We start from the raw sequence: 13,424 nt of genomic DNA, 5'->3' as shown, positions 1-13,424 counted from the left end.
CTGTCCGCTGAGCCTGCCCCGTACATTCGGCTTGTGCTCATCATCATCCTGTAACACTTCTTACTCTCCTTCTAAAAGAGTTTGATGTCCACTTGTTTTTCACTGCTGACATCCTCTAACCACTGTGTAACCATTTCCCCCCTTTTACTTCCCATCACTGTGCTGTTGCTCCACCCTCAAGTTCCTCGTTTCTCTTGATGTTGCTTTTGCAAAGCTTTCCACTTGCAGCTTTTGGGGCATTTTGTGGGAAAAGTTACTTGAGCTGATCTTCTGCAGTGATTCAGGAGCAGCTTCAGTCTTTTGGGACTTCTGGCCAGATGCTCAGCACAGCTGGATCTTTGAGAAGAACTGAAGTATAATGCAGTGGTTTTACTCTGTGGCATGGTGGTCAGGACACACTTGATATACGAAGGAAAAGCTATGTGTGCAGAGGGAGGCTAGGGGCATAAAGGGGAATTGCCTTTAGCCTTTCATGTACTGCAAAAGATAACACTTTCCATAGGTAATCCTTCCTTTACCTCTTCTTTGGTCTACCTTGCTGCATTTGTGCTGATCTGAGATAGCTGCCTTCAGAGCAAGAACACTTCTCACTGATGGCCTGTGCTCTGGCAGCATTTGAAGATAACAGCTTAACTTTGGGAGGCATTTGCACACGCATACAGCCTACCTGCCCTCGTGTATAACTTGGGGGAGCAGGAGGAAGGAGCCACTGATTGCATTCCACGCTCCCCCCCCCACAACTGTCCGCATTTCAAAATCAGCCTCAATGCCTTTTTCAGGCAGGTTTTGGGTGGCAGTGTTCGTGGAGGGCTGGAGGGAGCAGCGCATTCCAGTTTCTCAGACTGCTTAGCAACCAAGGCCGCTGAGCCGCTCTTAAGTGCACGCCAAGTGTGTGGATGGCATGTCTAGTACTGCAGCTTTAGCCTTATTTTCCCCTCTCTCTTGTTTTTGAAAAGCATTCCTTGTTTTCTAATTAAGGCGCACAAAAAAATGCTGGAAACTTATTTTTGCTTTCCAGGACAGCTGGAAGTCAGCTACGCAATGCAATGATCAAAGCTATGGTAGTGATCAGAGATCTAAAGCGACAGGTATGATGCTGTCAGCCTGCTTTTTGGGAGCACGGCTGTCAGACAGCCTCTTCCATGCTGTTGGCAATGGGCTGGCTTCAAGTTCTGCTGCTGGACAGACTCGAAACCCTCTTTACCACCTTGTCCAGAGGAGTGCAGAGAGTGAAATGCAGTGCTTCCCAAAGGTCCGCAGCATGGGAGATACCTGCTTGAGGCTGCCTTTCCCAGTACCACCAGCATGTATAGAATCAAGAAAGCTCTGTTAGACTGTTTCCAGGAAAGGATCCGGCTTTGTAGACAGAAAGTTGATCTGATCCCAGCTTCCTTGTTGGGATTGTCTTGAATCTTTACGTAATCTCTTGGCTCTTTCCTGTTTCTTGGCTCTCAAGTGCCCAAACCTGGCTCCCTGCCACAGATTTCTTCTTCCATCACAGCAGCGGGCTGAACTCCCCACTGTGTTTGGGAGTCTCGTCGGGTTTGATGCCATCTCTACCCATGTTACCAGACCTGTTGCTGAAACTTGCTAGCTACATCAGGACTGTAGTTAAAATGTAGACTCAGCCCGTGTTTGCTTCCTTTGCAGCCTCACCTGCAGTTGTAAATCCGGGACAAGGTCTGAAGCACAGAGGAGAAGAAAGCCTTTCTTGCACATGCTCAAGCGCTCTCTGGTTAGCAGTCTCAGGCATGGCTGGGCCAGCCCCATACTCATCCACCCCAGGCTATGAAGTGGGCAATTGACCTGGAAGGACCAGGGATCATGAAGGACAGGTATTACACGGGGCCAAACACTGCAGGACATGTTAGCAACCACCAAAGGCATCCTAGGTCCATGACTGAAAGAGCAGGCTGGGGGCACCCAGGGCTTCGGCCTGCCTTGCTGTGCCCTCCAGCAGCAGCGTAGAGACAGCCTTTGCCTTCCTCCTGCTCAGTGTGTCCCACAGGTCATGGCAAGAATGCCAGGAGCTGCAGGGATGAAGAACATGATCTGGGGAAAATGGTGGTCAGGTAGGAGAAGGAGCAAAGGCTGGGGTGGAGGGAACAGAGCAAATCATGCCAGACAAGTTTCAAAATCAAGTGCCACGTATGAACCCTGCAGTGCTGCACACCTCTACTCCTGCATGTTCCCAGTGTAGTGGTTTCATAATAGAAACCCAGGAAGAGTCCTCTGGGGAAAAGGCTCCAAGCAATTTCCACCCTCAGTTACACTAGTATAAAACCAAAGCTGCTCTGAAATCATTTCTGGATGGACAGCAGTATGGGAGATCCAGCTGGGTCCTCAGCGTGGCCAGCGACCTCGGCTGACCACGCTCCTCTTTCCTTCTCCTGGGCAACAGTTCTGCACAGCGCACTGCAGCTTTGAGAAATGATTTTCATTCCCTTCCAGCCTCCAAGATACCACCACAGCCCTCTTTTCCTCATCGCCGCATAGTTCTGTGGCTTAAATATAGCAAATATAAAACAAGTGCAGCGCACACGAAATGCCATTCGGGGGAGCGCAATGAACACGCTGCCTCTGTAACGTAATGAGCCCCAAGTGCATCTGCCAAATATTTGGACAGAGATTCCAAAGGAGAGGGAGTGGATCTACAGCATGGAGAAGCTCGTGATCAAACCCTCAGGCCGGTATCCCTATACATCTCTTGGGGGCATATTGGTTGCTTGTTGGTCCAGCTTGCCTTAACATGGAAGTATTTAACCACTCGCAGCAGTTGTTTCCTCTAGGAAAGATGCAAAGCAGCTTTTCTGTACCATGTCACTAGGGATGTGAGCGGAATTGAATTAAAAAATGACAAATAATATGTAATTTAAAGCAAAGAAATAGTGTTTCCGTAGGGGTGTGGTCTGGCTTTGTGGCTAAGGTTAAATGACGCTGGTTAAACTCTGCCAGCTTTTCAACATCTGACCCTGGGTACTATTTTCAGAGCAGTGATTTTTAAAGTGATTAATGACAACAGCTTGGCACTAATCAGTGGCTGGTGTTGCTAATTAAGCTAACCCTTCCTTGGCTCACAACAGGCATCAGGAATAGAATGGGCAGGAAGCTCCCCAGAGCGACTGAAGAGGCAGAGCAGATCAGGACCTCCCGAGCTGCCTGCTTTTCCATGGGAAAATCAAAACAAAGCTATAGCCATCCAACTCCAGAGCTGAGCTCAGCAGTGCTGGAGGGTTCTGCTCCTCCTCTGGCTTCGTTTTGCTTTGACAATATTTTTCTAGGGACCTTTTTCAACATTCCCACCCCTCTCAATAGGAAAAGTGACTCACTTGTTAAATTATGCTGGTACTGCTAGTGTGGCACCCCTTGCATGTGTTTGTAGGAGGATCTCAGAGATGCTATCTAGCCTCAAATCTATCTGCATCTGTAAAATTTCTCTTTTCCCTGAGGCACTCAAGAGAAGGACATCTGTTAGTTCAGTGTGAAGGCTGAGTATTATGGCCCAGTCCTTCAGTCCTGATGTTACCCAAGCTCCCCAAATAATTCAGTTCATAAATCAGACTGATTATCCAGATGGCACCCTAGAACTCAGGGAGTCCCTAGAGGAAGCAGGCTGTTCTCAGTCTGCTCTTTACATCACCACCATTAGGAAGCTCCAGTGACCCCTGGTCTGCTGGTGACATTTGAGACAGAAAAATGACTTATCTACTCAGTGCTTCCTCTGTTAGCTTCATGGCATTACCTGGGCCCTGTCCTATCTTTTTCTTCTTCCTTCTTGAGTGAGAAAATGCAGTGAGTGGGAGTCCAAAACTTACAGGGAGCTCCCAGTTGGCAAACTGCACTTCTACACAGGCATAACCACCCTGCTAAAATGAACATGGTGCCCGTGAGTTACATCCATGTTCACAGCAGAGCTTTTTCACTGCCCTGAGCTATCACAAAGTGAGAAAGATGTGGATGAAGCTCCCTTTCTGCCATAGAGCCTGAATGCTGGCCAGCATCGTTAGCCTCTGGCATCTTAATCACAAACTTCAGAGAGCTGTAGGGCAAAGATGGAAGACTTCATCTCCAAGAGCATTCTGCATGAGTCCTTGAAAACTTAGTGCCTATGGTAATGGCAATATATTCATAAAGCCATGCCCTCAGAGAGGGTGTCCCTCTCTTTTCTGCTGCAGGTGGCTCTGACACACCTTCAGGGAAGCTCCTGGATGGCTGCAGGGCCACTGCCATTCCAGGACAATAGGCACACTCCTCAGGGGAGCCCAGAGGGTTTTTCACTCCAGTATTGCATGGCATGAAGAGAGGATCACTTGCACAAAAGCTTGTTGCTGTGGGTGACTTCCCCTCAGGCTGGGCACATGGTGGGCAGGAAGGCAGGTCTGGCCTGGGGAGCAGCCTGGCGTGATGAAAGGGGAGGTGTTGCAAGCCCTTGTCTGAGTTTTTGAGCAGTTTTGGGTTTTGCTTCCCAGGGTGGTCATTTCACCTGGGATTATGGACTTGAGTATTTGACATTTGTTCAGTCAGGGGCTGGGTTGCAGTGGGACTTTCTCCAGAATCTCTCTTTATTTTCTCTCTGGCTATGTGCCTCTCACTGTACCTTCCCTTCTTTCCACCTCGCTTTTTGTCTTTCTATCTTTTTACCAACTGTTTGAACCCAAGGCATCACTTCCAAGCTCTAGGTGCCTGAAATTTCCGATTCCCAGACTCTGCAGTTAAACCAGAGGAAGCCAGTGTCAGCTTCCATGAGTTATGCAGCGCTAAGCCTATTGTGCTCAGCATTTCCATAGTGGTTTTGCTTCACCTGTTGTCCAGTTGCCAAAGACACAGCAATATCGGTGGCTCCTCACAGCATAAATGCTTTCTTGCGCCCTCCCCACCCAATCTTTTTTTGGGGTGTGCAAATGCACACACATGTACCTACCCCGCTTAGCTCAATGTCTCTGGGTTGCGCTAGGAATTTCAGCAGCGTGGAAGGATTGCTTAAGTGGCTGCCACAGTGGGACCCCTCTTCAAACCATCTCCCTGCTCTTAGATGTCAGATCAAGCCAAAAATTCCATGGGGGCTGACAGCACGCCTCATCCCCACAAGTGATGCTGAGATGTAGGAGAAATCCTACCATGCAGAAATCATCCCACCATCAACCTCTGTGACAAATCAAGTGCTTGACTACTCTCCGCTCTGTCTCTAACACATGTTGTCTGACCATTTTCACTCTTTGCCTTTTAACTCTGCACTTCCTGCCCCGGTTGTTTTGTGACTGTCACACCCTTGGTACACCAACCACAAGGCTTCGGTTTTAGCATCCAGGCAGGCGGAAGCTCATTTCAGAGGCAGCTGAGCTGTGCCTCGAATTGTTAAAGGGGTGAAGCTGTTTACGGCACCAGTTCATGTTAGCCAAGACACATCTATTTTGTGACTTTAATGATGGGGCTGGGCGACAAAAAGCTTGTTTCACAGAGCTTTGTAAAGACACCATCTAAAAACAGGAGGGGGGAAATGGGTGAAAAGGAAGGCAATTTTGCTGTAGGTTTTGGTGGGACACTTGTTTTGCAAGCTTAGAAGGTGGCATGAGCACACCTAAGCAGTGGTTTCTCTCTGGCTTGTACATACCTTCCTCTTTTCTCTGAGGGCTGGTTAAATGCCACTTGTTTATTTGACCTGGTTTTCTCCTTCTCTATTGTTATTATGAGTGATTTAGAAATATTCTGACAAATACGAACCAAACAAGTTACCTTCAAGAGATGGTGAAGGAAACAACTGAAAGATCAAAGATCTTTAATTACAAAATAAGGAGACAACAAAGCCGAAAGTGTCTCTCCTTTCAGTCCTTTTCAGTTCTGGGCCTCACGGACCTAATCATTTCTTCTTCAGCTACAGAGCACGATGACCTGTTAAAAATAGCCCTCCAGCTGCCCAGGACAGCTGGAAGTGCCAGAAGGCCAGAGCACTGCGGGTGGGTTGATGCACCCAGGGTGGGGATGGGCATCTCGCACTGACTCCTCTGACCACAGAAAGCCCTCTCACCCATCTGCATAACTCTGTATCTGCCCATGGGCCACAACCAAAAAGAAGCAGCTGCGAGAAGCAGGTGAGCAAAGCATTTAGTGTAAACAGGAATAAATGCTCCCCAAGAGAGCTCCGTTTTCTCCATGCCATCCTCTTCCTACACATTAAGTAGGTCTGCCCATATTTTGGAGAAAGGTGTTTCAATCTGAGTTTATAGGCCAAATATCTCTTACTACGATCTATTTGTCTGGTTAAAGCAGACACCATTGCCTTGGTGATGCAGTGATGGGACTTCTCTTCCCCTGGGTTGCAGTGACTATGGCACACGTGTTCTCCATTTCCGGGAGCATGAGATAAGCTGAAAGGACAAGTGGGGCTGGTGGGACCTGTAAGCATTTCCAGGACAACGATCTGTAGTCTCCCAGCAGTCAGGGAGGAGACGCTCCCATGCTTAATACATTACAAATGTGCTCACCTTTACTACAGCCTTCTCAGATGCTAGGTACTTATATGCTGGAAAAAATGGACACGTCAAACTCTGAGCTGGAAACACAGGAAAAATGGTATCTCTGTATATCTCTGAGATAGACATTCAGTGGAATAGCATACTGATATATACTCATGGATATCCTTAGAAGACATGATTTGTTTAAAGTTGTATCAGTTTGACATGCTTTGTGGGGAGACGACATACCTGGCCTGGCCCTCACCAGAGCAGGGCTCGCCATGGTGGGTGAATGGCTTGCTAGCTACAGCATGGAAAGAAGTTTGGCCCAGTGGGTCATGGACAAGCTATGACATTGATCTCCCTGCATGACTTTCAGACAAGTCACTGCATCTATATGTATGAGGAAAGCATTGTCTTGTATTGCTTTAGGGGAAGAGAAAGGTTGCTTAACCTGAATTGTTGCTGAATAAAAAAGCATGTCTCAACTTTAAGTTAACATCCAAGACTCTATCCTCATTTTTCTCTAACATCAGCAGTGATGTTACAATACACCAGGCGGTACACATAACCATGAACAGCAGCTACCTTTCATTTCAGCTAAGCCTCAAAGCTTATCCCAAACCCCAGAGCTAAAACTCTTTCTCTCTTAAAAAGGGCAGGTAGGCTTTACAAGGATGTAAAGGCATCTGGTACATTTCTGAAGCACACTTTTAAAGTTTGATGCAGCTACTATTCTGCCGTGAGCCTAGATGGGTGGCAGACCGGAGTGTGGCTCTGTGCTATTGCAGCACATCAGTCCTGGGCAAGGAGAAGACCCTGGGACTCCGTGCAGTGCACCATCTCAGGTGGAGCTCTGGTCAACTGAACTGGAGCACGCACCTGTTATTGGACATTATGAAAAAGACAGCTTTGCTTTTATCCCCCATGTTTCGGAAACACGGATGGGATTTTGTGTTGCCTCTGGCCTAAGAGGCAGGCGACGGCTATCATGGGTCCAGCCAGTGGGCACATAGAGGAGGGGGGAAGGGGAGATGTGAGGAGAGGTCAGTGTGGAACAGCTCTATGAAACAATCTGCAATAAATCACAGTCTAACTTCTATTTCTCCTGTGCGTTCTCGGTTTGGATATGCTGATCACTGCTAAAGAAATGCCTGGACCCATATGCTATCTGTGCTTGCTGAGTGCTTGCAAACTCTGTGCACGCATATGTCTGAGTTGATTCGGCAGCTCCTGCTGTGCCAAAGCCCTGGACCCAGTCAGAGGCTGTGCTGGGGTAGAGGCATCATGCCTCCGTGTGAGCATTCAGCTCTCCTCCCAGGAGAGACCAGGGTCTGCCAAGAGAGCTGACTCATGCCCAGATCTCCCTCCCTCCCTGGGCATGGGAGCTGCAGGAGCCTTCCTGGCTCCACAGCTTAGATAGACCCAAAGAAAACCCATGCCTGTTTGGATACAGTGATGAGGGGAAGCCTTGTGCTAGTGGAAGCAATTTCTGTAACTTCCAAATCTCAGGCACTTAGAGTCACTGAAAACTAAGCATTTTCCCCAAAGCAGCTGTTTTGACTTAACAAAGGTGTAAAACTAATTGATGTCACTTGCCTTGAATTAACATATTGAGTAAGGCCATAAAAGAAACAAAACATATCACTGCCTGTACTGTCAAGAGGCTGAAATGGTTCCTTCTCAAAACATTTGCATACTACAGCTGTGCTCTGTGAAACCATGAAGATGATGCAGAGAAGAGGGAGCTGCACTTCACCGAACCTAAGCACAGTCATTTTGCAAATTCTCTGCAGATCCTTTGAAGGCGGGTAGCATAATGTAAGTGCAAGGTTGATATTAGAAAACAAGAACATTGGTATTTTCTTTGAGGATGAACATTTTCAAGCTTTGAAAACCTACTGCAAGAAGCAGCCTGATTTTTCATCAAGATATGTGTAGGATATGTTGCCACACCAAGCTCCATGACTTGGGATTTCAATAAGGTAAATAGGTACAATAAAGAAAACCAATGTATTGGAGCATAAGCAGATAAAAATGGTGGAATTATCAATGACGACGCAATGGTCCTGGCCTTGTTACAGAGTAGGTGATGTAGGAGTCATATAAGCAAAATACCCCATCCCTAGCAATGTTCAAGGCCAGGCTGGATGGGGCTTTGAGCAATCTGGTCTAGTGGCAGGTGTCCCTGCCCACTGTATTGATAGTGTACTTTGACTTCTATAAGTAGTAAGACTGGATAGTGCATGAGATCTTATCCAAGAAGCATAAAATGGAGTAGATCAATTTGGGACATGCTGAAGGGCTTCAAAACAAGTCTGAATGACAGATGTAACCCAGCTGAGGAATCATCAGGGATGCCAATTTCTAGTGAGGACCTGCACAGATTGATTTTGTCCCTGTGGGATTTAACCATTTTTATGTCAGTGACCTGAAAGGCAACTTTAAACTGAATATTAAGATGGCACAATGGCAAAGGGTAAGAGCGGTATGAATACAGTCTGTGGACAGTTATATGAGCCATTTATATGTACAAGCAATAGTGAGTTCCTTGCTCTCCTGGACAAGAGGGCAACAAACTCCAAAATACCTAGAACAAATCAGCACTTGAAGAAAAAGATAATGGCTACCTTTAACTGTGAGAGTAGCTAAGCATGGAGACATTAAAAAGGTGGATGGAAGATCTATCACCACCGCTTTCCAAACCAAGCCAGATGTGGAGAACAAAACCCCCCAGCCCATGCCCTGTGAGCTGTGGTCTGTGCTGAGCTGGAGTTCAGCACCTGACAAATGCCTTCATCCGGCCTGGAAATCTCACACTCAGTTTTGGCTGGCTCTTAGGTCTCTGCAGCGGGAGCAGGGTGACTGAAACAGGCTCTGCTCCTCCCTGCTCGGATCCCACCCAGCTTGGGGAAGAGCACTGGGTTGTCCAGGGTCAACAGCGCTCCAGAAATAGCAGCCAAGAGTGAATGTTTTCCTGCTAACCCACTCAAGAGAGAGGAGAGGGGCTGAAGGGGAAGGCTAGCACTGTGCCTGTGTTGTCTGGGCTTTCCAGCTGGCAGGTTTGGGAGCCAACAGACCCTCTGGCCAAGAGAGCAGCTGGGGTAGATGCATTCCCAGTTACACACAGATGACTTGAAGAGGCTGTCACCAACTCCTAGGCTTGTGGGATAACCCAGGTGGGAAGGAAGCTCAGGAGGTGATGTAGTCCAACCTTCTGCTCCAAGCAGGGTCATGGGGAGGTTTTTAAAATGTTCCTGCTTTGATAAGCCAGCCTCCTCTAGCTGTTGCTGGATCAGGCCTGCCAGAAACAACTTAGTTGAGAGGCTGGAAAGGATTTCTTAAGTACTGTATCTTTCCCTTCAGATAACACAATATAGATGTCGAATAACCTGCACACACTCCTCTCCCTCCCTCCTACATTTCTGATTAAGAACATAGGCTAGAGGTTTCAGAAACAGCAACACAGCCTAAATCCCACTGGCTCTTCAGAGCACTTGAAAATGTCCATATTGAGTCAGAGCACACGGCTGGTGATCCTGGGAAGCAGCATCCACCTGCATAAGAGCAGGATGCAGGGAATGCAACAGGGTACTTTCATTGCCAGTTGATTTGCCCAGCGGCATTTCCCCACGTCTTCCCTGAACTATTAGGAGTTTTTCCTGAATGCAAATGATCTGATGTCTCCTTTCTTCAAATCCATTGCCCTTCTGAGCCCAGTCTGAGACACAGCGTGAGGAGTGGGGGCATATAGACGTGAGAAATGTATTTGAGTACAGACAGTACATCATTGAAACTGCTTTCTTTTCTGTGTTGATGCCTTTCACTGGGACACAGATAACTTGATTTGGCACTATTCACTGCTAAGTTTTCCATACCAACCGCAGCTGAGCTTTGTTTAAATGAGGTTTGCTGAAGCTGTGCTGAAAGTGAGTTTAAAGGTTCACAGTCTTTGGAGCAGATCCAGGCAGCTCTTTGTGCCTTCAACTCCCTTGGAAACTGCAGAGGGTTGGGGGCCGGGAGAAGATTTGCATGAGCAAGTTCTTCCCCCAGCCTCTGCTCAAGTGCAAAGGGCAGCAGCTAGCAGCAGCAGAAATTAGATACCGTGGGCCAGATTCTTCCTCCCCCTCAGGGTCCTCTTATGTGTGTCTCTGCTGTTTTGACCTGAGATCACTCAGTACACATGTAACCGGTGACTTCGGATCCAAGCAGTGAGGAATCAAGCTACAGCGAATCAGGTTTAGGGGTAACAAACTATGGCACCAGCTTTGTGCCCTGTGTTGTGGCGGTCAGAGAAGAGGAGGCTAATTTTGCTCTGGTAATTTAAGCAGAAAGTCACCTTTAGCCCCTGTAAAGAGCTCCTACTACTTTAGTGACAGCTGCACCTGTGGTGAATGCCCAATGCACTACTTTACATAGTGCAGCCACTGTAGAAAACACATTTGGTGTTCCCCCCGCTTTCTTCATCAGCAGTAACCCCCTTGCTAAGGAAGCAAGCTGCTGAACCAGTGCGAAAGTTATTTTTATTGTAGCTAGTGTGCTTTTGTTCTCCATTCTCTTTGGAGAACAAGAAAGTCTGGTCACCCTGTGACCTTGGAGCACATAGACAACTTCAGATTTACCCAAGAAATACCACCCAGGCTAGAAACCGGTCTCTAGTCTGAGCAGGAGAAGGATTAGTTTAATAAAAGATGACTTTACCTTCCTCAAAAGCATCGTCTTCTTCTCCAGGTGCAGCAAGATCTTCTTGGGTGTGCTGCATCGTGGCAAGGACGCAGCTCAGCGAGCAGCCAGAGCCAAGTGCTTGAACTGGTTCCTATGCTACAGCTTGACTGTTTCCTTTCACCAGTTTCCTAAACATTTTGGTGGTAACAGCTTCCGCATCCGCACTTACGAAAATAGCCTCATTCATACAAGTAATGCTTCTCGTTTTTACGATGGGTTTTGAGGTGGGGTGTCCTTACTGCTGAGAAGCCGATACTGAGAGCAGAGGCAGGCAGGATGGGCACAAAATGCACCCTGCCCTGCGGCAGCAAATGTCACAGCAGGAGCTCTGTCAGCCTGGGGTGTAGGGGTTTTGCATATGAATACAAATCCTTTTTGGTGGCAGAGGTAGAGGGGGGAACAACTTGGTCCTGCGGAGCAGCTCACTTTCACCCCAGGGACAGTTTGACCCAAGTAACCCCCTGAGGCTCTCTCAGTCCCCTGTGTCCATGGGCTTTTTTTCATTCAGCATGGCAGCAGTGACAGTGCATTCTCACCCACACTGAGGTGACCTGTGGCAATGGACACATGAACAAGCTGGAAAGCCCTAGGTGACACGAGTTGTCCCATGGGCAGATGCACTAGCAGGGATGTGATTCTTGCAGTTAGGCTTTCCTGAGTCACCATCTTCAGTGTGTTACCAAATTAAAGGACCTTGCTGATGATCAGGTGAACAACAGAAGAACACCAAATTAGAACTTGCTGTCTGTCAGTAATATTATTTGAGTATTGTTGTCACTACTGATTCTGTATCACACTGGTCCATTCAGTCTCTGTGTTTCCTGAACTCTATCAGGCAAGTTGAATCCTTCCTGCCAGGTCTCCTAGTTTATGAGAGGGCCTTGCCTACAGACTGATGTACTCTAAACTTGCACAAAAATATGTTTGGGCTTCAGGGAGTGTATGAGCCTCACATAGACCTGCTGAGTTCATCGGAGCACTTGGGGGTATTCGTGTATATGTGTGTGCACACACAGGTGTGGGGCCTAACACCGCCAGTCCCTCATATCTCTGTTATCAGAAGTTAGGGTGTAATGACAGTAAACCTGTACCAAGTTTTGATTAATCAGTCTAGTAATTGCATGTGTCACCACACCCTTGAAAATGAGATTCCCAGCACAGCAGAGGTGTTCGCTACAGCTTCCCGTACATGACTCACAAGCAGATATAATGAGCTCATCCCCAATCATTACGGTTTGTTTTTTAAAGCTCAATCAGTGGGTTTCTGCAGGGCTGGAAATGGAGACAGCTGGGTTCCTAGGCAGTGCACAACTTGAACTAGTCCAGATGGAGAAGACAAGGCAGAAGATGGGACAGGTCCATTTGGAGCACCTGACCTAACCCCAGCCCAGGATTTAGAGCTAAAACTTCCCTGCAAGAGCTGCTCCGGGCAATGGGCAGCTGTGGCCATATCATTTCATTAAAACAGCAGGAGATGGGTGAGAGAAATCTTGAGCCCCGGTAAAGTCAATGGCTGAACTGCCCCAGGGTGCTGTGGAGCATGTCAGCCCCTGAGGATTGGTGTGGGCCAGAAGAGGCTTCACAGTTCCTGCTGGGGAAGTTTTTTGGGCTTGATTTGAGTAAGTTGTAAGATGAGCAATGCTACAGATACAGACCTGAATGACTCAAAACAGACAAACAGCCTAGCAGGAAGAAACCTGGAAAGAATATGCTGCAACAGCAATGCTAACTTCACTGTGTTGTCTTGCAATTTGAGCTCATTTGTAAATTGGGCATGGGCAGTTTTAGCCATTTACTGCTCCTTCAGAAACACGACGGAGTGGGCTATGTTGTCCTGGTTATTGTGGCAGCTCCCTTTTGTGCCACATTTCCCTAGGACTTAAAGTTATTTCCCTACCCGCTGTTTTCAGTCAGCCTCTCCGGATGCCTGTTACCTTGACAGCCCTTTTTTCTTTTATTTTCAGGAATTAAAAGGCATCAAAAGCTGTCCTCTCTCCCGAAAACAACTGTCACTAGAATGAACACACCAGTCAGGCTGGTGATGAATGGTAATGACTCAGCCTCCACTGCAGATGCACAAAGAAAAGTCTATTCGTTCCCATTTGCCATGTTGTCCCTTGACGGCAGCCTCACCTACACTGCTTTCAGCGTGAGATGTTCCAAACCTGTCCCCCAAGGGAACGGGCTGCACTTTAGGATAAGTTAGGATAAGTTAACTTTAGGATAAGTTAACATAGAGAAAAGCAG

At 47.5% G+C, this 13,424-nt stretch overlaps 1 protein-coding gene across 1 annotated transcript in view; it reads right to left on the bottom strand.

Moving 5' to 3' along the window:
- RIPOR2 (RHO family interacting cell polarization regulator 2) overlaps positions 1–11,373 on the bottom strand; it is a 65,120-nt gene extending 53,747 nt beyond the window's left edge. The window contains 1 exon segment of the mRNA XM_065667851.1: positions 11,154–11,373. Coding sequence (XP_065523923.1) covers positions 11,154–11,214 — 61 coding nt within the window. The 5' untranslated portion in view covers positions 11,215–11,373.
- Between the last annotated feature and the right edge of the window lie 2,051 nt (positions 11,374–13,424).

Source organism: Lathamus discolor, chromosome 2 (genome assembly GCF_037157495.1).
Source record: "Lathamus discolor isolate bLatDis1 chromosome 2, bLatDis1.hap1, whole genome shotgun sequence".
Classification (NCBI taxonomy): Eukaryota; Metazoa; Chordata; class Aves; order Psittaciformes; family Psittacidae; genus Lathamus; species Lathamus discolor.
The sequence above is the reverse complement of the archived record's forward strand: the minus strand, read 5'-3'. Positions and strand labels throughout refer to the sequence as shown.